At 50.3% G+C, this 21,610-nt stretch overlaps 1 protein-coding gene across 1 annotated transcript in view; it reads right to left on the bottom strand.

Moving 5' to 3' along the window:
• LOC144115173 (uncharacterized) overlaps positions 1-2,218 on the bottom strand; it is a 95,713-nt gene extending 93,495 nt beyond the window's left edge. Inside the window, exon 1 of the mRNA XM_077649392.1 lies at positions 1,840-2,218. Within this exon, the coding sequence (XP_077505518.1) occupies positions 1,840-1,945 (106 nt within the window). The 5' untranslated portion in view covers positions 1,946-2,218. The remainder of the gene's footprint in view (positions 1-1,839) is intronic.
• Positions 2,219-21,610: the final 19,392 nt, after the last annotated feature.

Here is a 21,610-nt window from a genome sequence, read left to right as displayed (position 1 = left end):
CCCGCACGAAGTCCAGGAGATAGCTCTGAACGGACGACGGCTGCTTGAATCTTGCTTTCCCACGCACTTCTGAAGCATGCAGTGAAGCAAGATTGTCAGGCCGTCCGCTATATGGCAGCATACGCAACAAAACACGCATCTACCTAATATGTGAATGCATCGCGGTTGCGTCCTCAGTTGGCAACAACGACTTCGAGGAAATCGCCTTTAGTAGATTTGGCGACGCAAGACCAGCCGCTGCCTGTTTTCATCAGGACGAGCGTACTGCCGGAGGTTCCGGCGTGGCTGATTCCGCCGAACAGCGAACTCCCTTGAGCACAGGTTGCTGCGTTTGATACGTCAAATGCGGCGGAACGGCTTCACAGGCTGGGACGAGCGTCGAGCTATCGTGGCAGCTGCAGAGACACTCTGGACCAGCCGCTCCTCCATGGCCTCTCTGACAGCGGTCCCCGGACTGATCCGTCGGCCAAGTTTCGTCCGCTTGACTTGCCGTGAACTTCTCTCGCTTGTTATTCGGACGCGGCCGGGCATCTCGACGGTACGAGGCCCGCAGAGCGGTTCTGCCATTCTCGCAGTGAACGAGCCTTGACCGTCGCGCGCGTTCTGCTTTTCGCCCTTACTTTCGTTTCCTCCTCTCCCGATTTACTAGAATGGCTAGCCTGTTTCCTTAAGTTTGCGTTGTTTTCGCATGTTCTTGTTCACGATGGCGACGATATAATAATAATATTAATAATAATACCAACAATGAACAAATAATCAGAAGGCTCTCACAAAGGCGGCAGCGAAGCTTGGGAAGTGATTGCTTTAATGGGTAAGGAAACGCCCGACAGGCGGCGGGGAATTTATTGGCCTCTGTGTCGGTTATGAGCCCTCGACCCACAAAAGCAGCGAACACAACACGGAACAAGCTCGTCTCTTTATGCTCCTTCTCTCCTGTGTTTTCTTTTCTTTCTACCTGCCTTGCGTTTCTTCCATTTGTCAGGTGTGCACGCCCGGCCCATGGCGTGTTTACATAGGCGCCGCCGTGGCTTTCCCCGCCCTGTCATCTTGCTCGCTTGCGGCAACGCGTCGCCCAGGGCAAGCACCGGCGGCGGATCGTGAACATAATCTCAAGTGACGCTGCTCCGGCTGCAGCGACGGCCCGATCATACAAGCTATGATTTCCCTACGGGTGATGTCTCTGCTGAAGCGCGGCTATAGGAAGACTTGGCGTTCACATCGCAGCGACTTTCTGCGCGCAGAGCGCCGACGCAGAAAATCCCTTATGAAACGAAGCAACCTCTATCGCTGTCTTCGGTGCGGCTCGCGGGAAGCAAAGCTCGTTAGTCACTGCCGGCACTTCTGAAATCGGCCGGCTGGAAAGCGCTCGAACGGTACTGTGTGGCTGAATGACGCCTTCGAGCAGGCGCTACGTTTTAACTTCATTCGTAGCCACAGGTACATGGGTAAGAAGAAACCAGAAGATGACACCCCATAGGAGGGGCGTAAAGAGGAAGCGCATTTGAGACTTTTCACCCTTCGTTTCTCATCTTTTTTTTTCGTGGTCTTTTTTTTAAACGCGACCTTAACTCGAGAATCATGCATCCAACAAAACAAGGACGGCGTTGATTGGGTTTTACTGCCGGCTTATTCTTCGTTCGTGATCACTGCCACGGTACACACTGCAACGCGCGTTACGCGCAGCACGCGTACACACGCGGGACATCGAGGCGTACCGACGACGGCGACTCGTGTATCTTGGTTGGCGAGGTTGCAGCGTTCGCTTTGCGTAAAAGGGAATGCTACAACCGGCCACCTATTCCGGACGACCTGGGGCAACGCACGGGAGAGCGTACTCACTTGCGTCGAACTCGTTGATCTCCTTTGTGCGGACCGGAGGAGCGGCGGCGAAGACCAGTGCGAGCCAAGCGCAGAGCGCACGCCGCACGGCGCCGGAGCACAACATCGCCTGGGGACGCCACACGAGCCAAGCAAGCACCTCCCGCTCACACGCGCATTGCCACCCTCACGTAGCGCCGCGGCGACACTGCATCGCCTTGGTGCGAGCAGAGTCAGCGAGTGAGCGAGCGCCGAAAGGCCCGACGAGTCACCGCTGCTGGCGCGGGTGGGCCGATGCTGGGACACACCGGTCGGGACCGACGCCGCTGACGCTCTGACTCATGCTTCGCCCGCGGCCGCCGCTGCTGCTGCTGCTGCTGGGCCCGCGCGAGCGTCGTCTGCTGCGCGCGCGCCACGCCGCAGCCAGAGGGCGCCGCGACCGCCGGTAAGTCGCCGGCGCGCAGGTCGGCGCTGCACGCACCCCGGGCCACCAGGGACGGCACCACGGGCGGAAGGCACATGCCGTGTAATGACATCCGGGTAGGTTTACCGGCTGTAAGCCAGGCAATGGCGGCAACTCTCAGGACGTGAGGAAAAAAAAAGAATTGCAGACATGCAGAGGGAGGGTGAGTTATCGAGCATTTATTGATAAATATTACGAGGTCGACGGCACCAATACGAGCCAGCTGCTCTAAAACTTTTTAGCGCTAAGAAAACGAAAATATAAATGCTCCTGATAAAAGAGCCATGACAGTATGAAGAAAACAAGAATAAGCACAACATCCATTCTGTAGGTTAACACTAAACACATAATGATTCCAATTTATTCAGTAGTTACCAAAAAACACAGCTGGCAGTAAGCGCAGCTCCCATGCTCCAATGTGGAAGGCAAGCACCAGCGCAAAACGCCGTATTTTCCCGCATATAACTCGCATCCCTAGTTTAGACCCCCACGATGGAGAAAATATCCCCTCGTATAATCTGCACACTTATTTGAAGGAAGTACAACCGGGCACGTTTAAAACCTCGCCAGGCAGTGATAATTTTATTGTCGAAGAAAGTTAATTTCGAGAAGCTCCCTGCAACGCTGGAATCACCACGTTCAGTTACCGCTATCACTGCTCTCTTTAGAGGCTTCGTTGCCGTTATCAAAGATGTAATCATCTTCCTTTACGGTCAAGATCTTGCTGATTGCACACTTCCTGAAGCTTTTGAACGCCACGTCGACTAGGATAGCCTTCCAGCCATCGACGATCCATTGGCTGGAAGGCTATCGACGATCCCCGTCCCGCATTTCTGATCGCATTTTTTTTTTTCACTTTTAACGCCTTAGCATTAGAACCCTCGTGTCGGAAGAAAACTGCCTGTCCAGCCGTTTGAAACCTCGGTCGGCTAGTGGAAAAGTAGAGGGACTAAAGTCCGCCTTTCCACTGTCAGAAGCAAATGGAGGGATAGGAAAAGTGCGAGAGGGAAGACGAAGAGAGGGTGGGAGGCGACCGTGTGGAAGATGGGGGAGAGTAGAGTGGGTGTACAACAAGTCACACCACACTGTGATCGCAGGTCTGAATCGGGTGAGTGGAGCAATTGTATGACGTGTCATACGGTGATTGACAAACTGGATAACGCCACTCGCTCGCGTGGTCTGAACCCTTCAGCGGCAGCGGCTGTTTCGTAGCGGGGGGGGGGGGGGGGGGGGGGCACAAATCATAACGCATACTCTCCCGCATCAATCGCATTGATCGTTTACAGTTTTTGGTGCATGTTATACGCGAGAAAAAACGGTACGCGCGAGTGCGGTTGTATTCTGACATCCAGAAAGCGGAATGCGCTGCTCCAGCGACCACAGCTGAGCCAGCTCAGAAGAAAGAAAACGGGAGTCCCGGTAGCACGCATTCGCTGGAAAGCGTTCCTCACAAGAGGCTGTTACGGCTCTGCAACCGCAAGAACAGGGCGCTGCGAAGGAATTCTGTCGCCGCTTCACGGGGGGAAAGGGAGGGGGTGAAAGGACCCGGCAGTGCGCCTAAACAAAGACAGCTGGGCTGAATATCCTCGTCATTGTTAAAAACGAGGGGACTTGGAAGCCCGGCTGACAGACCCGTTTGGAACAAGCGCAAGAACAGCTGCCGAGTATATGCTAGATGACGTCGGGTGAGGGGGGATAGAAGGAGAGTACCATGAAGTTTCTGGTTGGTCGGCGAGCTTACCATAAACGCTGTATTCTGGGGACTTAATGCGTACGTCTGTTGGTTTTACTGGGCTTGCTGCAGTGAATAACGGGAAAAGTTTTTTATGGAATTTCAGTGCATTGTTCAACCGCATTTTGATCAAGCCAAACTGTCGTCGTGTGAGAGTGTGTAGGGGAGTTGTGCTTTGAACGAGTGAATTGAGTCCGATATCGTGCACGCATATGTCTTTAATAGTTCGCCCACATTTGTAGCTGCATTAGTGGTTTATTAAAGGAACCCAAAAAGGAAGGAGAACATGTTGCCGGCCGCGGTAATTGCTATCTAATATCTTAAGCGCCCGAGCTGCTACGGACGGAAATAGGGGGACAGGGAGAGGATAGCAAGACGTACAGAGAGAAGCGACATCGAAGAAAGACAGGGCCACGTTAGATGGGATGTGTTACTTTTGTGTTAGGTGTGGACCGTAGCTTGGAGAAGAACAAGTCGAAGAATGCACTGAGTGCGCATTAGAATGGCTCGCGCCCGCAAAACGTGGGGACAAACCGACGCAGCTGTTCCATTGTTGCACGGCACGTGGAGCTGTGCAGCGATCGGTTGCCCTGCGTCGGAGACAAGCTCCGCGATTTAATTCCCCTCAGAAGAGCCTTTTATTTTCGTCCCTTTACAGCTTAATAGCGTGACTTTCCCAGACACGCAAGGCTAGGACGAATCGTAGCTCACGGCCCCGCGGCATGCTTTGAGCGCAAGAGCGCACGCAATGCTGACGTCAGACATGCAGGCGCCATCTGGCGTATATTTTAAACTACGTTTCTGAACGGCGGCAGTCATTACGAACGCTATTCCAAACTCGGCACGCTAGCAAAAGAATTAGCGAAAGCCTTCAATGTTCGGAAGAGCACGTTTGCGTTGATTGTGGTGCTTGTTCCTTCGTTACAGAAATTTGTTAAGTTTATAAGAGGGGGGGGGGGGGGGGGGGAGACCTTGCTAAGCGGGAAGCACAGAAATTCATGTGCTCATCTTTCTTGTTTTTGGAGTAAGTCGGCGCTCACTGGAACTGCGTGTAGGGAATTCAGGCAGTGAAGTGTCAGCATAGTCTGGCGTGCAAGTAAAGACGCATATGTCGTAAAATATTCAAGACGACACTATTACGCAGGGCGCGGCAACACCGATAAGAAAATGGAATTATGCGGGGTTGTTCCTATACATAGCAATATTATCCTTCTTGTTTAAAATAAAAATGATAAAAATTAATTTTCATACAGAGAGCCGGTTAAGCGGCGAGATCTCTAGTGTGTAAAAGCAATGGCGCAGCTCTCGAGTAGAAGGTAGGTTGTATTTATTTGCTAATGAATAACGGCTCCTTTAATTAAGGAATAGAGATAAAAACAGTGAAATCGGCCGGTACGCAAGGCACTTATTGTACACGCTGTCCGAACCGCTCGCCCAATTTTTATAGTGGCGCCCTTTGCTTGTTCTCGCTTACGTGCTCCGAGCGTGAAATACTCAAACTGTACACTCGAGTTAACGCAGGCGGCTCGACGGGCAGAGCGTTCAAATACGTTCAGAGCAGAGACAGCCTTCAGAAGGAAGTCATTTCCTCATCTCCTCTTTTATATCTCAGCTCCAAAACACAACTTAGAGTTTGTTTCGAGCCGTATTTTTTTTTTAGAACGTGTATTTCCTTCCTGAAAAAGGAAGAAATACATTCAATTCCGTGTGACACAATTCGTCGCCTCATTTTCAACGCATTCGCGTCCGTAGATGTCGTCAGGCTCGATTTGATACGGAAGTCGTCACGCATCGGTGATTGCTATCTGCTCCAGTTACAGCTTTCAGCTAGCCAAAGCCAAAGCTGGGGAATGTGTGCTTCTACCGGCGTAATCTCGGATGGCGCTGCTGCATGTCGATGTTACTCCTGCTGTAGCAGCAACCTGACGGGTGCCGACACAGGTAATGGGAGGAAAAGTGCGCTTCTTTATTTTTTATTCTTTTTGCTCCCTCACGGCGAGTCGCTGACAACCTGGCCGCCCTCGTTCTAATAAGAGACGTCCCGTGACTGACTCTCGTCGTGACGTCGTCGTTCGGTGGTCGCAAGGGAGAGCGCGTTCGTCTCGTTCGCGACACGGGCGACGGAAGGAGGGGGGGGGGGGCGGGGGCGGCGCGCGTCTTATTCAATAAAGGGGGCGAAATTAATACGTCGGGAGCCCCCGTTGTCGTGGCCGTCATCTTCCTCGCGACTCTTGTGCGCGCGCTCACCTCGCTCTCTGCCGTGCGGGGAGGGCGGGGAGGCCATGCTGTTTTCTTTCGCGGGGGGTCGAGTAGCAGCAGCAGCAGTGGGCTGATTTGATTGCCCCACTGGCGAAGTGACAGGCATCCTTTAATCCAATTACGCGCAGCGACACACACAATGCAGCCAGCGTCGCTCCTGGGTGCGCGCCGACGAGTTCGCTGCAAGCGCCACCGCATCTTCTCCGCCTTGCTTCTTTCGCTCCTCTTTGTGCGCTTGTGTGCGTAGCCCTTGTTGCTCTGCGCTGCTGAGCGCCTTCACATTCCGTATCAAAGCCTAATTAGGTGTTGTCTGTCGCCAGTCCTAACCAAGTTTCGTGCGCGTAACAAGAGCGGCGGGCATACTCGTTTTCTTGCTTGCTTCCTCTTGGGCAAAACTAAAGACGCCGGCTGCCTGCAAGACAGCGCCCTCGAGGCAAGCGCTCTGATCGAATGAGCATAGACGCCCGTCACGCGTGCCACGCTTGCTTGCTTCCCGGCCGAAACGCGGCTCGTTGGGGCTGGGGCGCTCCACGCTCCGTTATACGCGTGCCGGGCGCGAAGTAGGCGCTAGTGCTGCGCGAAAAAAAAAGAATATAAATAAAATCCTTAATAACATTTCGTTGCGTATTTCGTGTTGTGTCCTCTTCGGGTGCGAAGTGATTTTTCTGTCATCATTGTCTGGAGTAGCTGATCGTCAGTCAGAAAGTCACGCAAAAACTTGAGTGTAGGCGCATCTCAGAGCATAAAGCAAGCAAGCAAGCAAGAAAAGGTGTCGCACTGTCTATCGTCGGAGCATGCACTCATTTGATGACAGAAAAGGCCGTAGCTCTTGCGGTCACCTTGACGTGTCAGATAAACAGAAGAATCGCGATCGGCTGCAACCTCTCTAGCTCCGGGGACGCCCTCTCAAATGAATGTATGTGTGCGGCAAAGGGCTCCAGCTGCGAGACTACAGTATTTCGTTGCAGTTGTGAATACAAAGTTCTGCTCAAGAGAGGTTACTGACATCGTCCCTCGCGTTATCAGCATCCGCAGCTTGGTGGCCATGGGAAAGCGCAAGGCTTCTGAAGTCAGCACGAGATACTGGTATCGAGGGCATCAGCACTGAAATCCTCGGATTTTCGACAACTCATAATTCTCGCTGTCTTAAAATTTTTCAATGTATACTTCCTTGAAATCCGAGAGATTTCATGCGGTATAGAGCACTACACGGGCTTGGAGAGAATTTTATACCGTGCCCAAAAATATGCATGCATATGGTAAGGGATACATTCTGCTGCATTATTTGGGACTAGCTATGCGTTCCTATGGCTCTACACTGAAACGTCTTATAATGCAGATTTCTGTAACGATCTGTCGGTACTAATACTAGCCCCACGGAACTAGCACAACTAGTTTGCCCTCGAACTGTTTTATTTTATACCAAAGTGAAGTTCTTTCTTGCACTAAAAACCCCCTAATCTAAAGGATGACCCCCATGCGTCTCTTTTTTCTTGTTTTTCATGTGTCAGTTGGAGAGCATCCAGCAAAGTTAGAAGTGAACTTACTCCGTCGTGGGTCGTTACTGGAAACGCCGCGCAAGGCAGACGACCAAGGCCAACAGAAACAAAATGGACCGGACGGAGCACAGGTTGATGGTTTTCTCCCCATCCGGTTCACTCCTCCTGCCCCGGACCGGGCGCCCACCTTGCACTCTGCGCACCCAGATAATGATGCTGAGCGCTGCCACTCGCTCACTAACTCGCCGTCGGTGAGGAACTTTAGGTGGAGCCGAAACGCCTCCCTCCCGAGAGTCCAGTGCCCCTGCGCGAACGTTATGTCGTTTGCGGTGATGTGTGATGCCACTTTGCTCTCCACTACTTCGTTTTGCAGAAGCACGATGGTGATCTAGCAGAAAAGGGCTCTTCGCCAATGTGGGCTCTGTGCGACGCCTGCAGAACTCAAAAGACGGCATTATTGCCAGGCCTAGCCTGCACTGCCACACTGCAGTTGGGGCTCGATGCCGGTGGATCAGGTGTAGCAGGGAGGCGACTATTTTATTCAGTCGCTCAGTCACGTATGGCTGGTATGGCGGAGGCCACGTGTGAACAAGAGCGGCTTGTAAGGGCTGGTTTTTTGGTGTCGCCGTTGAACCTGAAGCCGTTGTCACTGCACACCTCACCATTAACGCTTCGCGCGCGAAACTGTCAACGGTTCTGTTGCCAAAATGACTTTCTTAAAATTAATCGATTTGTGGCTCCCAAAGTTTGCAAGGGCGTTATGCACCCGAGACTTCGCCAGCCACAGGCCTTGCCTTCGTACCAACCCCTTCATCGCTGGGGGCCCTAATGCACGCTGTAGCATGCATGAAGCTCCCCGGTTTCAGTGCGAAATTCGGGATAGTCAAATTCGGAAGGGAAGCAAAGGCTGAGGGGGGGGGGGGGGGCAGAGTTTTCGCATGTTTGCATTCAATGAATGCTGGTATCCTTATACCCGTGCCACACAGGCAAATTTAATGCTATTAACTGTTTACTGACTTAAATTTTAATTCCATTTGTGCGGTGCGACATGCATACATTTAATGGCATTAGCCTTGCTGTCATTCGCGACCTACTGAATTCGCTGCAACTCATTCGCCCGAGCAATGCGTACTCTCGTCCCCATTATGCACGAGTAAAAGCATGCGACTTCGGTGGTAACAACTTCTTAACTAGTAGCAAATGGTTAATTCATAACTTTCGTTGAGATGAGGCACCTCTACTGCATTTTAGATGCGAAGGGTGCCATTTTTACCAGCACTTTTGATAGATACCCTCAACTTATGTCCCTACATGCGAGTTTATGGCTACTTTTTCGACTTGTCAAGCAATAACACCCGTATTTTCTGTAAGATCATTTTTATATTGTGTTTGAAAAAAAAAAAACGTTTCTGGTATATTGTATTCATTGGCACGATTTATAGTCAGGTGATATTTTGACTCCCTTCCAAGCGTTATCGTCATCGTTATTTACGTATAATGACATTAAATGTGGACGTAGACCGCGAGCTTCGAAAATAATGGCATCAACAAACTTGATGCATTAAGCATTTACTGCCATTTCTTTTGCGTGTGTGGTACGCGTATTGCACTGGAGAAATCCTCCGCTGTATGCCGTGGACTGCTGTGTGGCCGTGCATTAGCAGTAAGCCAGGCGTCAGCCGACAGGGCCCCGACCTCATTAGATGACCTGAGCGGTGCGGGCCTTCGATCGGCATCAAGGAAGCCGCAAGTCGAGGTGAGCACCCTTTGATAAGACCCTGGGGGATAGCATGATCAAAGAGCACCCGGAAAAAAATCGCATATTTCCTGCACCTAACTATTTTCAGTAACACGATTGCAGAAAAATAAACGAACCTTTCACTCCTTCCCAGTCATTATGCAGATGCTTGAGAACTTGACACGTGCTGGTTTTTCCATCATAGCAAGAAACGGTCGGGCTTCAAACGCTTCAGGAACACAACGTGAGGAGAGCATGAATGACGTGCACAGGCGCACACAACTTTTGTGTTCTTGTTACGTGTGTCGTTGTGTGCCTCAAGTCAGGTCGCAGTGCCGGCGTTCTTCCAAACGCGACTGAATTCCGTATAGAAAAACGGGCAGCAGGATCCAGAGACGGGTAAGCATGTGTGGCAGTAAAACGCACAGCGGTGTACGGGCTCGCCATTGGAAAAAAAAAACTCAGCTGTGAGTGCGCGCGTTATAGAAACTGGCTGAGAGAAGTAAGCTGCATGTGAGAGCCGCATCCATTTAGGAGGAAATGATCTGCCGCGACTGAAGGAATGCGTTTTACGGCGTGATTTGTAGACGTAGTTTACTGATCACAGTTTCCGCTCTTGCGGTCGTGAAAAGGGTGGCGGTTGTTTTCACTCCGGGCTCAAGAACGTGGCACGCGATCCAGACTAGTCGTCGAGGTCAGCGAACGCGAGGCGATCGACCTACACTTGAGTTCTCAAGTACATGGGACCGCACGCGCTCTCTCACATTCCCGAAGCGCACAGTAATCCTGTCCAGGATATTTCTCACAGCAGTTCGAAGCGATTGTTCAAAATTACTCTCCTTTTGATTATTAATTCAAAAAGCGGTATAAACGCGAGACAACGTTCAGCTTCGGTACGGAAAGCAGCGACACAACACCGAAGAAGCACCAAAGCCCGCATCTGCTATTCCTTCATTACACTAACTCAGCGCCTATTTTTCAACTTTAGGTTTTCGTATCCAGATGAGCGCACTAGTGGCTCCACTAGTGGCTCCGGCAAGTTACCTAACGGGCGGGCAATTCAATGCGACGAGCGGTGCTCGCAGATCTCTAGTGTTACTATGCATATCCGAAGCGTATGGCCAAACTAATACTGCGTGCAATTTGTTCACGCCTTTCTTGTAGTATTTTCACAAGCAGTGGTATCTGGCTTGTACTCGTCTGCCATCGATAAAACTAGCACTCATTACGCCGGGTGCATCAAAATAACGAGCAAGATGTGCAAAAAGAGATTGTATTAAGTGGTAGAATTTTCGAGCAACGCCAAATGCACTGCTTTGGTGCTGCAGCAGATCGGTAGACTGCGCTGTTCTGATAATGTGTCCTGGCCGTAAAGATAGCGGGAAGGTTTTCAGCAATTTCCGGCGATTCAACGGCTCAAGGGTCCCTAATAGTGAACGGCGCGCCGTCTCCTGTAAAGAGATTTCACGAGCACTGTTATTTCTGCGCCCAGAAAAAATGAAGACTAAATGGCATGAACGAAATAATCCCGGCTGCTTGAGACAAATAAGAAAGACTATAAACCTGTTTATTGCTAAGTCAGAGAAAATCTAGCACCTGAATTACAAAGGATGACGTTGTAGATGTTTCGCAGATGGTTTTTTGTTAGCAACAAAAAGAAATGGTTAAATTTTTTTTCATAAACGTGCAACTTGGACTTCGCTCCAGTAAGATGCATTTTGCTTCTGTCCCAATACGTCTTCCAGCAGTAAAGCGCACTGAATGATATGGTAAAGTCGGTGACAGCTTTTCCTGGAATCGAAAGGAAGGCTACAGGGGCGGACCGTCCATAACTGCACTCACTCCACCAAATACTTCGGCCGCACGGCGGTGCTCCAGGCCGCCTGGGCGCGTTCTCACTGCGTCGCTTCACTGCGTAGCTTCGCCGTGTCGCTGGCGCAGCTGGTGCCATCTATCGAAGCTCCTTGTACCAAGACGAGCCTGTAAAATTAGTGGTAATCAAGGAGACTGTTTTTTTTTTACCTTGACTTTCGGACGGTGAATGTTTGCAGTTATTTCAGAAATACTCATTAAGCAATGATTATCGCCAGCGTATCGTTTTAAAGAGAAGACCATTAACTGAAACCGGGGACCATACTCCGCTGTGTGGAAAGAGATGGCGTGTTTCGGCTTGTCGAGGGGTATAGCAGCCTCCGTGAAATTAATTTTGCAGCGTTGTGGACGGAGACGTTGGTTAGTTTTTAGGATAGCATTAAGACTAAAGATGAAGGAGGCAAAAAATATGAAAAGTATGTCAAACCGACACAGCGCATGCGCAGATGCTGCGATGTTATTGAGGTCAGTGCCCACGGAGAAAGCCTCAAGCAGCGCTCGCTCCCCACAGCACGAAACCAATGGCGTTTTTGGACACAAAATCGTTTCACAACACAACAAGAGAGTTGAGGCTCAAACACAAGAGAGTTGAGGCTCAAACACATTGCGTCATTTAGTGATATTATGGTAGGAAAAACCGGCCTTACGCGGCGATCTCTAACGCTGCACTTGGGGCATATCAACAAAGAGCCAAAATTGTGAATATCTGGTTTGTAAGCCACTTGGGAGTGGACCACTGGCTGAGCATAAGCGGTCCGCGCAGTCAAACTTGAAGTCAGCAGTTCGACGGATCCGCATTTCTGGTCCGCATCACACAAGAGTGAATGCTGTGGGTACCCTGAAACAGCAGCCACAAGCGAGAGGGAGCGAGATATCAGTTTCGTAGCATAAGGAGAGTCTTTCCCATAAAAAAACGCCCTATGGGCGTCTGTGGAAAAAGCTATGCCCGTTGTAAGGTTTCTGGCGACAGCCGGTGGTCTGATTCTGCTGCGTATTCGGCCAGGACACCTGCAGCCGGGGTCCCTGTACGGCGATAGGTATCTGGTTTCCCACGGCCGGTCCTCACGTGGTTTATTAGATTCGAGACGGAGGATTCCACTGCCGTTTGTAAACCTTGTTCCCGGAAGATCTACCGTGCGGCACGGAGGCAGTTAGCGACCGCCAGAACCGAGCAGGGGTGACTCACCCCTTCAACTATGCCTGCTCGCCGGCGCCTTGCCCATTCGGACTTCCCGGAAGACGTGTTCGGCTGGAGCGTGAGAACTGTCGTTCGGACGCGAAGACAACGCTCTCTCTGGTGGGGGCGATTGTCCAGCGGCACCCTCTTTCTCCGGCAAGGCATGTGACGGGGGCGTGTCCCTATGTGAAGTGGTGTGTGTGAGTGTGTACGACAACGCAAGTTAGGCCACGCCCAACCTGGCGAAGACCGCCTCGAACCTGGGGAATCCTAGGGACCGGACCCTTTTTAAACCGGACGACGAGTGCCGTGAGAAGGAATCCTCGATCATCCTCAGATCTTCTCAGATCCTCCGACCTTCCCCCATCACCCTCCAATGGTTTCCAAAATCTTGTAAATAATGTAAAATAAACCCCCTGTACAGTTTCCTTCATAACCAAGTCCGACAACGTCATTCGGAGAAGGGACCTGCGGCGCTGAAAGAGTCAGCTCACTCAAGGACCCCTCGTCCGCAACAACTGGTTGGCAGCAGCTGGGATGGACCGTGCGACATCGTGATTTCTCAACCGGTAAGCGTTTCGGCATTTTGCTATAGGATTCGCCAGGCTTCAGATTTTGAGAGAATAATCTAGAATCACTGGGAAGTGTATGTCAATTGAGAAAGGGTAATCTCACGACATTTTGAAGATAGCATTGCCAAAGCGGAGAAGGCGTTGTCATGGACCTTATGAAATTGTCAAAGTCGGACTTGCTGTTGTTATGCGAGGAACTGTCAATAGAAGTACAGGGAAAAATTACAAAACTTGAAATATGCAAGACAATTCAAAAGCACGTAGATGACGATCAGCTGGTAGATACGTGGAATTTGGTACAGGAAGAAAAAAGAAAAAGGGAAGCGGAATGGGAAAAAGAGAAAGAACGGCAAAAGTGGGAAGCTGAAAAAGAAGAAAGAAATCTAAAGCGATTGCAGCTTGAAAGCGAAAATCGAAAAAAAGGCGACAGTTCGAGAGCCGGGTCTCCTGAAAGAGCAAGCGATGTACAATCATATAGAATGAACAGATTCATGCAGCCCTATGAAAGTGGAAGGGACATAGGATTGTACCTGGGAAACTTTGAGAGAACTTGCGAAAGTGAGAACTTTGCTCGCAGTACATGGCCGCAACGGCTTCTGACACTCTTGCCATGTGAAGTAGCTGAAGTCACAGCGAGACTTAGCACACAAGACGCAGCTGACTACGAACAAGTCAAAGCCAGCCTGCTAAAAAGGTACCGGCTGTCAGCCGAAGCTTTCCGACAGCGCTTCAGGAACGCAATGAAAAACGATAGCGAGGGCTATCCGGATTTAGCGTATGGACTAAAGACGAATCTGCTAGAGTGGCTAAAAGGAGCCGAGGGGACTAAAGACGAATCTGCTAGAGTGGCTAAAAGGAGCCGAGGTTTATGAAAGCCGAGACAAAATCATTGAGTGTTTTTGCCTTGAGCAATTTTACCGAAGCATTCCCCAAGTGGTGAAACTGTGGGTTCAAGACAGGGAAAAAGTCGACACAGTTGAAAGGGCCGCTGAGCTAGCAGAGGAGTACGTTTCGCGCAGAAGGTTGAGCACTGAAGAGGGTGCGTCACACGCTCGAAACGCGATGCGAGATAAAGGGCCTAGCAGAAAGACACGAAGTGCTAGAAGTTCGGAGCAATCAGAGGCAACGAAGATAGCGCCAGAAAAGCGTGAAGAACAGGCGAAGAGACAGGGAGCAGACAAAGCCGCGAAAAAAGAGTTTGAGGCTAGTAGGCCATTTCGTTGCTACAACTGCAATGGTGTCGGGCACTTTGCAGCCAAGTGTACAAAGCAACGTTTGGTGTTCTCGTGCGTCGAGGATAACGACAAGAATCTAGAGCTCCTTAAGCCATACCTGCACGAGCTGCACGTTAACGGGAAACCGTGCAGGGTGCTTCGTGATAGCGCCGCGACGATGGACGTTGTCCACCCGTCTTACGTGTCAGTGGACGATTTTACGGGAGAAGTCTCGTGGATAAAACAGGCAGTAGAAGAACACAGTGTATGCCTTCCCATAGCTAGAGTGATAATTTGTGGACCGTTTGGAGAGCTAATCACTGAGGCCGCAGTTTCGAAGGCCGTGCCACTTCAATATCCTTACCTCTTCTCGAATCGATCAGACCAATTGCTACGCGAGAGAGGCCAGAAACTCGGAAGCGGGGTGATACAAGCTTTGACAAGATCGAAAACTCGTCAGCTCGCATCTCAACTAAGTCAGATTCCCGAACCTCAGGTAGCCAGAGACGCACCAGCCAGCATATCGTTGCAATCAAATGAGGAGGGAAGTGAACCAACGAGGAATGAAAGCCAGACAGCTGACCGAGCAAATGAGCGACGAGGGACTTCAACCACTAAGTCGGTAGAGGAATCAGAAAACGCTGAAGGATCCGTTTTATCTCCAACATCGCTTAGTTTTGATCGCCTTCTGCAGGTGAACAGTGAGTCCCTAACAAAAGAACAGAAGCAGGATCCCACTTTGGAAAGACTGCACCTTACAGCTAAAGAGGGCATCGCGAGACGCAACCTAACGATGCATGAGAAGGGAGGCTTACTATACCGACACTACCAGGACAGAAAAGGCAAAACATTTGATCAGCTGGTCGTGCCCGAAAAATACAGAGCGGACATTCTGAGTCTCTGCCACGGAAATGGCTGGGCAGGACATCTGGGAATCAATAAAACAAAGGAGCGCCTATTAAAGGAATATTATTGGCCGGGTTGTTTCAAAGATGCAGAACGCTACGTAAAATCATGCGATGCGTGCCAGCGCGTGGGCAATCCGGGAGAGACATGGAAGGCTCCACTGATAATTGTTCCATTGATCTCGGAACCTTTCCGCCGGCTTGTAATAGACACAGTAGGCCATTTGCCTAACACGAAATCAGGCTATAAGTACTTGCTTACTATGCTATGTCCCGCCACAAAATTTCCCGAAGCAATTCTGTTGAAGGACTTAAGCTCCACAGAAATAGTTGATGCCCTTTTGTTAGTGTTCGCGAGAATAGGATTTCCGGCCGAAATCCAAGCCGATCAGGCGACGGTCTTTACAAGCGCCTTGACGACCACATTCCTAGAAAGATGCGGAATAAAACTGTTGCACAGCTCGGTGTATCATCCGTCCGCAGTCCAACAGTGTAGAGAAATGGCATTCGGTGCTGAAGCGGGTGCTACGCGCTCTTTGTTATGAGCATAAAGCAGACTGGGAGGATTGTCTGCCGGCCACACTTTTCGCTTTACGAACAGTCCCCCACGAAGCTACGGGGTTTACGCCAGCAGAACTCGTGTACGGAAGAGCCCTCCGCTCTCCCCTCCGAATGCTGAGAGAAATGTGGGAAGGGACAGGAGAGAACCAGACAGTGGTTGAGTACGTGCTTAAGCTACTGGACTGCCTTAACAACACGGGGGAATTAGTAACTCGAAATATGAAAGCTGCCCAGGAGGCCGCCAAGGTCTATTATGACAGAAACGCTCGCCTTCGAGGTTTCACCGCGGGCGATCGCGTGATGATCATCCGACCATCGAGAAAAAACAAGCTGGAAGTTCACTGGGATGGTCCAGTAGAAGTGTTGCAAAAACTTTCGGAGACGAATTACGCGCTAAGGGCTCCAGGCAGGGGAAAGCAGGTGAGAATCTATCATTGCAATCTGATGAAGCCGTTCGTGGAACGCAGCGGGATCGTCAATCTGACTCTAAATGAACCAGAAGAGCTGGACAGCGAGAGTCAGGGTTGGAAGAGAGGTGCGGACGCTAGTGACAACGTGGAAAACATTCTGACTCACTCCGTGAATGCAGATTTCCTAAGCGGGACACAGGTCGACACGCTAAAGCAGTTGTTGAGCGAATTCGCTGACCTATTTAGCAGTCGCCCGGGAAAGACACACCTCCTGACACACGAAATCGAGCTCACCTCTGATGAGCCGGTACGGTCGAAACCCTACAGGGTATCACCGCGGCAAAAAGAAATAATGGACGCGGAAATTCAGCGCATGTTGGAGTTAGGGGCTGTAGAGCCAGCGGAAAGTGACTATACCTCACCGCTAATTCTTGTTGAGGCCCCAGGGAAAGATCCTCGTCGTTGCGTGGATTATAGAAAGCTTAATGCAATTACCAGAGATCAGCTATACCCGATTCCCAACATAGAGGAAAGGATAGAAAGGGTGAGCGGCGCGAAATTCATTTCCACACTCGATCTCGTACGAGGATATTGGCAAGTTCCCCTCTCAGAAAGCGCGAGCAGGTATGCCGCTTTCATCTTCCCAGCGGGCACCTTTCGACCCTTAATGCTTAGTTTTGGGTTGAAGAATGCCCCCTACAGCTTCTCGAAACTCACGGACATCGTACTGAAGGACATGCAGTGCTTTGCACTCACTTATTTAGACGATGTGGCAATTTTTTCGGAAACCTGGCAAGAGCATCTAGAACACCTAAAGACCGTGTTTTCCAGTTTACGATAGGCTGGACTGACACTGAAGGCAGAAAAGTGTAGATTTGGTTGCGCACAGGTGACGTACTTGGGCCACGTTGTAGGTCAGGGAACTAGGAGCCCATCCGAGTTAAAGATTGCCCCGATCGCAGCATTTCCGCAACCACGGACGAAAACGGCCATTCGCTCATTTTTGGGATTAGTTGGGTACTACCAGCGGTATATTCCTAACTACTCACAGCGGGCTAGTCCCTTAACTGACGCCTTGCGAAAGGGAGCCCCTACTAACGTAAGTTGGGATAACCAAAAAGAAAACGCCTTCAAAAGCCTGAAGGAAGCACTCCTGTCCCGACCCTTGCTCAGGACCCCTGACTATGGGAAAGAGTTCATAGTCCAGTGTGATGCCAGTGATAGAGGGCTGGGTGCTGTCTTAAGCCAAGTTGGCTACGACCATGAAGAACACCCTGTTCTGTACATCAGCCGCAAACTGACCAGTAGAGAGGAAGCGTACAGCGCTTCCGAAAAAGAGTGCGCGTGTTTAGTTTGGGCAGCGCAGAAGTTGTCGTGTTACCTGTACGGAGCAAAGTTTGTATTTGAGACTGACCATTGTCCTTTAATGTGGCTGCGACAGATGTCCCCTAAAAATGGTCGCTTGCTCAGATGGAGTCTGGCTCTCCAACAGTACAATTTCTCGGTGCGTTATAAGAAGGGGAACTGCACGGAAATGCTGATGGCTTGAGCAGACTGATGTAAGCGGGAGAACTGAGAGGAATCTCCTCCTGTGTGAGTGTTTTTTTTTTTACTTTGTTCCGAGTAATCCGGCTGTGGAAGTTTCAAAAGGAGATGTTTCGCGCTCAGTCGGCACAACATTAACCCAAATTTGAACACAAATTTTTAAAAGTGTATTGTTGTCAATGGAAGAAGCCTGGTGATTCTTTCGCGAAGTCCGAGCGCTTGCGGGTGGGGCAGTGCTTTGCTGTTTGGAACGTCCCACCCGCGCTTTCCTTTGTTGGTGGTGCTTTGGGTTCTGCCTTGGGGGCGATGATATTGCAATCCAGGGGACCAACACGGACGCCATCTCATCTCTTCCTGCCCAGCGGTCGTCAACGCTGGACATTCGAGATTTTTCGGGCCGCGGAGGAGCTGTAAGGTTTCTGGCGACAGCCGGTGGTCTGATTCTGCTGCGTATTCGGCCAGGACACCTGCAGCCGGGGTCCCTGCACGGCGATAGGCATCTTGTTTCCCACGGCCGGTCCTCACGTGGTTTATTGGATTCGAGACGGAGGATTCCACTGCCGTTTGTAAACCTTGTTCCCGGAAGATCTACCGTGCGGCACGGAGGCAGTTAGCGACCGCCAGAACCGAGCAGTGGTGACTCACCCCTTCAACTATGCCTGCTCGCCGGCACCTTGCCCATTCGGACTTCCCGGAAGACGTGTTTTGGCTTGAGCGTGAGAACTGTCGTTCGGACGCGAAGACAACGCTCTCTCTGGTGGGGGCGATTGTCCAGCGGCACCCTCTTTCTCCGGCGAGGCATGTGACGGGGGCGTGTCCCTATGTGAAGTGGTGTGTGTGAGTGTGTACGACAACGCAAGTTAGGCCACGCCCAACCTGGCGAAGACCGCCTCGAACCTGGGGAATCCTAGGGACCGGACCCTTTTTAAACCGGACGACGAGTGCCGTGAGAAGGAATCCTCGATCATCCTCAGATCTTCTCAGATCCTCCGACCTTTCCCCATCACCCTCCAATGGGTTCCAAAATCTTGTAAATAATGTAAAATAAACCCCCTGTACAGTTTCCTTCATAACCAAGTCCGACAACGTCATTCGGAGAAGGGACCTGCGGCACTGAAAGAGTCAGCTCACTCAAGGACCCCTCGTCCCCAACACCGTCTATGGCCTTTTATGAACGTCTATAAGCACCCACAGAGGTGCTTATTTCCAGCTATTGAAAAATCTAAGCCACTAAAGCTTTGGAACCATACAACTGTCTTAAGCTCTCTATAGAAAAATATATCAGCCTGTATATACAGCTATAGATAGAAATAGGAAAGGTTTATAGCTATTTGGGCCAAAATCCTATAGCCGGCCATAGGACATTTTTGTATGGGTTAGGTCTGTCCTGAACTGCACCACGAGGTATTATTTTCAGTTCATCTTGACTCTGCCGGTGTGGTTCACGATATGGTGCCAGTGTGGCGCCCTCAGTTTGGCGGCTGTAGTGAGCCAGGGGCCTCACGAGGTAGCGGGTGGTGCATCCGTGGGAAAGATGATGAGTGCTATATATCGTTGTGCGGTAGGGCATGACCACTAAGTACGCTTCAGGGTTCGGGGCCCCTCCATCACGCAAGCGCTCATGCGTTTCCCCTGGAAATGTCACTGGAACCGGCTTGGAAAACTCATCGCGCGCAACTGCTGCACAGCGGTTACCATTAAACCACGTTGCATCTTCCCGCGGTCTTATCTGGATCGCTGCTGCAGTCTCATTGTTATCGCCAGCGTCCATTCAGCACGATCGATAACTTTACCGTTGAGGGCTCGTAGGATTCCAGGCTTTCATCACTGGCAGCCAAACTGGGTGTTTGAAGCAAGAAACTGCTATCTTTTCGTTTCCATTTCAATTTATAATTGAACTCTGCCGTCGCCCCGTTTGAGCAGCTTCCTTCGTCCGCTCGCGCGCGAATGTCTTGGGCCCCTACCAACGAAGCATCTGTTGTAAGAAAAATTATTTTAATCCTAATCACGATGACACGTTCGCACAATATAGCTAGTGTTTGCATCTGCCACGGTGTGCCTATACGGAATCCGGTGTTGCACGCCTTAAGAATATTGAGGATTAGGGCGTCTATACATGCGTACGCAGAATTGTATGTGTCAAAACGCATAACTCGCAAAGCGATGAAACAAAAAGCACAAATGAAAGAGAAAATAACTCGGTAAGGAATTAAAATTGAGCAAATTCAGGTCTGCTAAAAAAGAAAGCGTGAGAGACTGCTTCGACGCGGAGACGATTTCTCACGTCGCTAAACAGGTGAACCGCACCTCGCCGTGCCTGCGAAGCTCCAGTCCACTTACTCAGGACATTTCCACCGAAGTGGTCCTTCGATTTGTACAACCTTCTTTTCCAACGTGATTCGGTTTTTCTACTGGGAGCCTAATTTGCGCTCTAGCATATAACTTATTCTCCTCGTGCTTGCACACGATGCACGTACGTCTGGCCACTTCTCCCGCTTTTTCTCTCCTCTCTTGGAAATGAGGGTGGGTGCTGTGGTCATTACTGCAGACCGTCCCTCGAAACTAATTGCGAAGGGCCTAAGATTGATTTATGTTTGGTCGATACAAGCTCCTTTATCTCCGCGTGCGGCCTAATGGTCTCGTTTTGTCCTAATTCGATGCCTTGTTTCTTGCTTCTAGTTTCGTCCGCTGCAATGATGTCTTATTCGCCCCTGACGCGTTTATTAGTTCAGCGAAATAACCTCCTTTTTTTCTGTTTGTATCAATTAGGACGTCGCTCGTTCAGACGCCCTGTTCGCGAACTGCTCTCGGATGCGTTTGTTTTAAGCGTCTGCTAAGTAGAGAATTTCTTGCGCTCTCCACGGGCAGCCAACGAGTGGTGATCAAAATTTCTGCGCATAAACGCTCGTCCATAGTACATGCCTATTTTTTTCCGGCCTTGTAGATGCTAGAATGCTTAACAGCACAGAAGCGCACGCCAGCGCTCGATCACAGCGCTGTTCGCGGTGGTCGAGTGGCACTACACTTGATGCCAAAGCTCCAGCTGCGAATGCAACGAGTTCGTCGTAAGTGCAGCCATGTTTATTGGACAGGCGGTTAATGGGTCCTGTTAAATTAGAAGGGGCGTTCGGAAGTTTAACTGGTCCTAACGGCCCACTATAGTTCCTCCTTCAAAGACATTTTCGCTATAGAAATGTGGGCATTCACCGAACAATCGGTTGGATTAATTAAACCGCGACATCAGTGGAAGGTGCAGTGAGAAAGGGAACGCAACAAAACCAACAGCGCGGCGCGCGTAGCAAAAGTTCGCAATTAAATATGGCCAAGCGCCAAGTTCAGTTAGCGAGGCAAAGTGAGAGAGGTGAAAATACGAGGCATGTTTTGACCCGCAAAGTCGACTTTGAGGTTCAGCGCAGACGTGCGGGACGAAGCGAGAAGCACGTTGCAAATATACAGTGAATGTAATCCATGAAGGAACTTGACTTGTTACTCTGCATGAATATTACTACGTACACAGCAGAAAAACATTCGATTTCTATGCAGAGCGAAGCTCTGTACCGATCTATCGGACCCTTCTAAACCGTGACGGACATTAGACATTATGATAAACATTATAAAGGTTAGAACTAAGAAAGCAGAACAGTGTCCGTAGAGTTTAAGTGAAAGTACGAATGCTAACAGTTGCATTGCAGAATATCCTTTCCTGAAGGACAAGCATAACCTATATGTAAGTATTCCCACCAAAGCGGCCACAGAGGGTTTTGGAGCAAAAAGAGAAAAAATCTACATGTACGCTTGTTTTTTTTTAGATATAGTGCAACGTATCAAAGCTCGGAAGCTAAAAA

The sequence above is a fragment of the Amblyomma americanum genome, chromosome 1, assembly GCF_052857255.1.
Source record: "Amblyomma americanum isolate KBUSLIRL-KWMA chromosome 1, ASM5285725v1, whole genome shotgun sequence".
NCBI classification, from domain to species: domain Eukaryota; kingdom Metazoa; phylum Arthropoda; class Arachnida; order Ixodida; family Ixodidae; genus Amblyomma; species Amblyomma americanum.
This window is presented reverse-complemented; position numbering and strand designations above follow the sequence as displayed.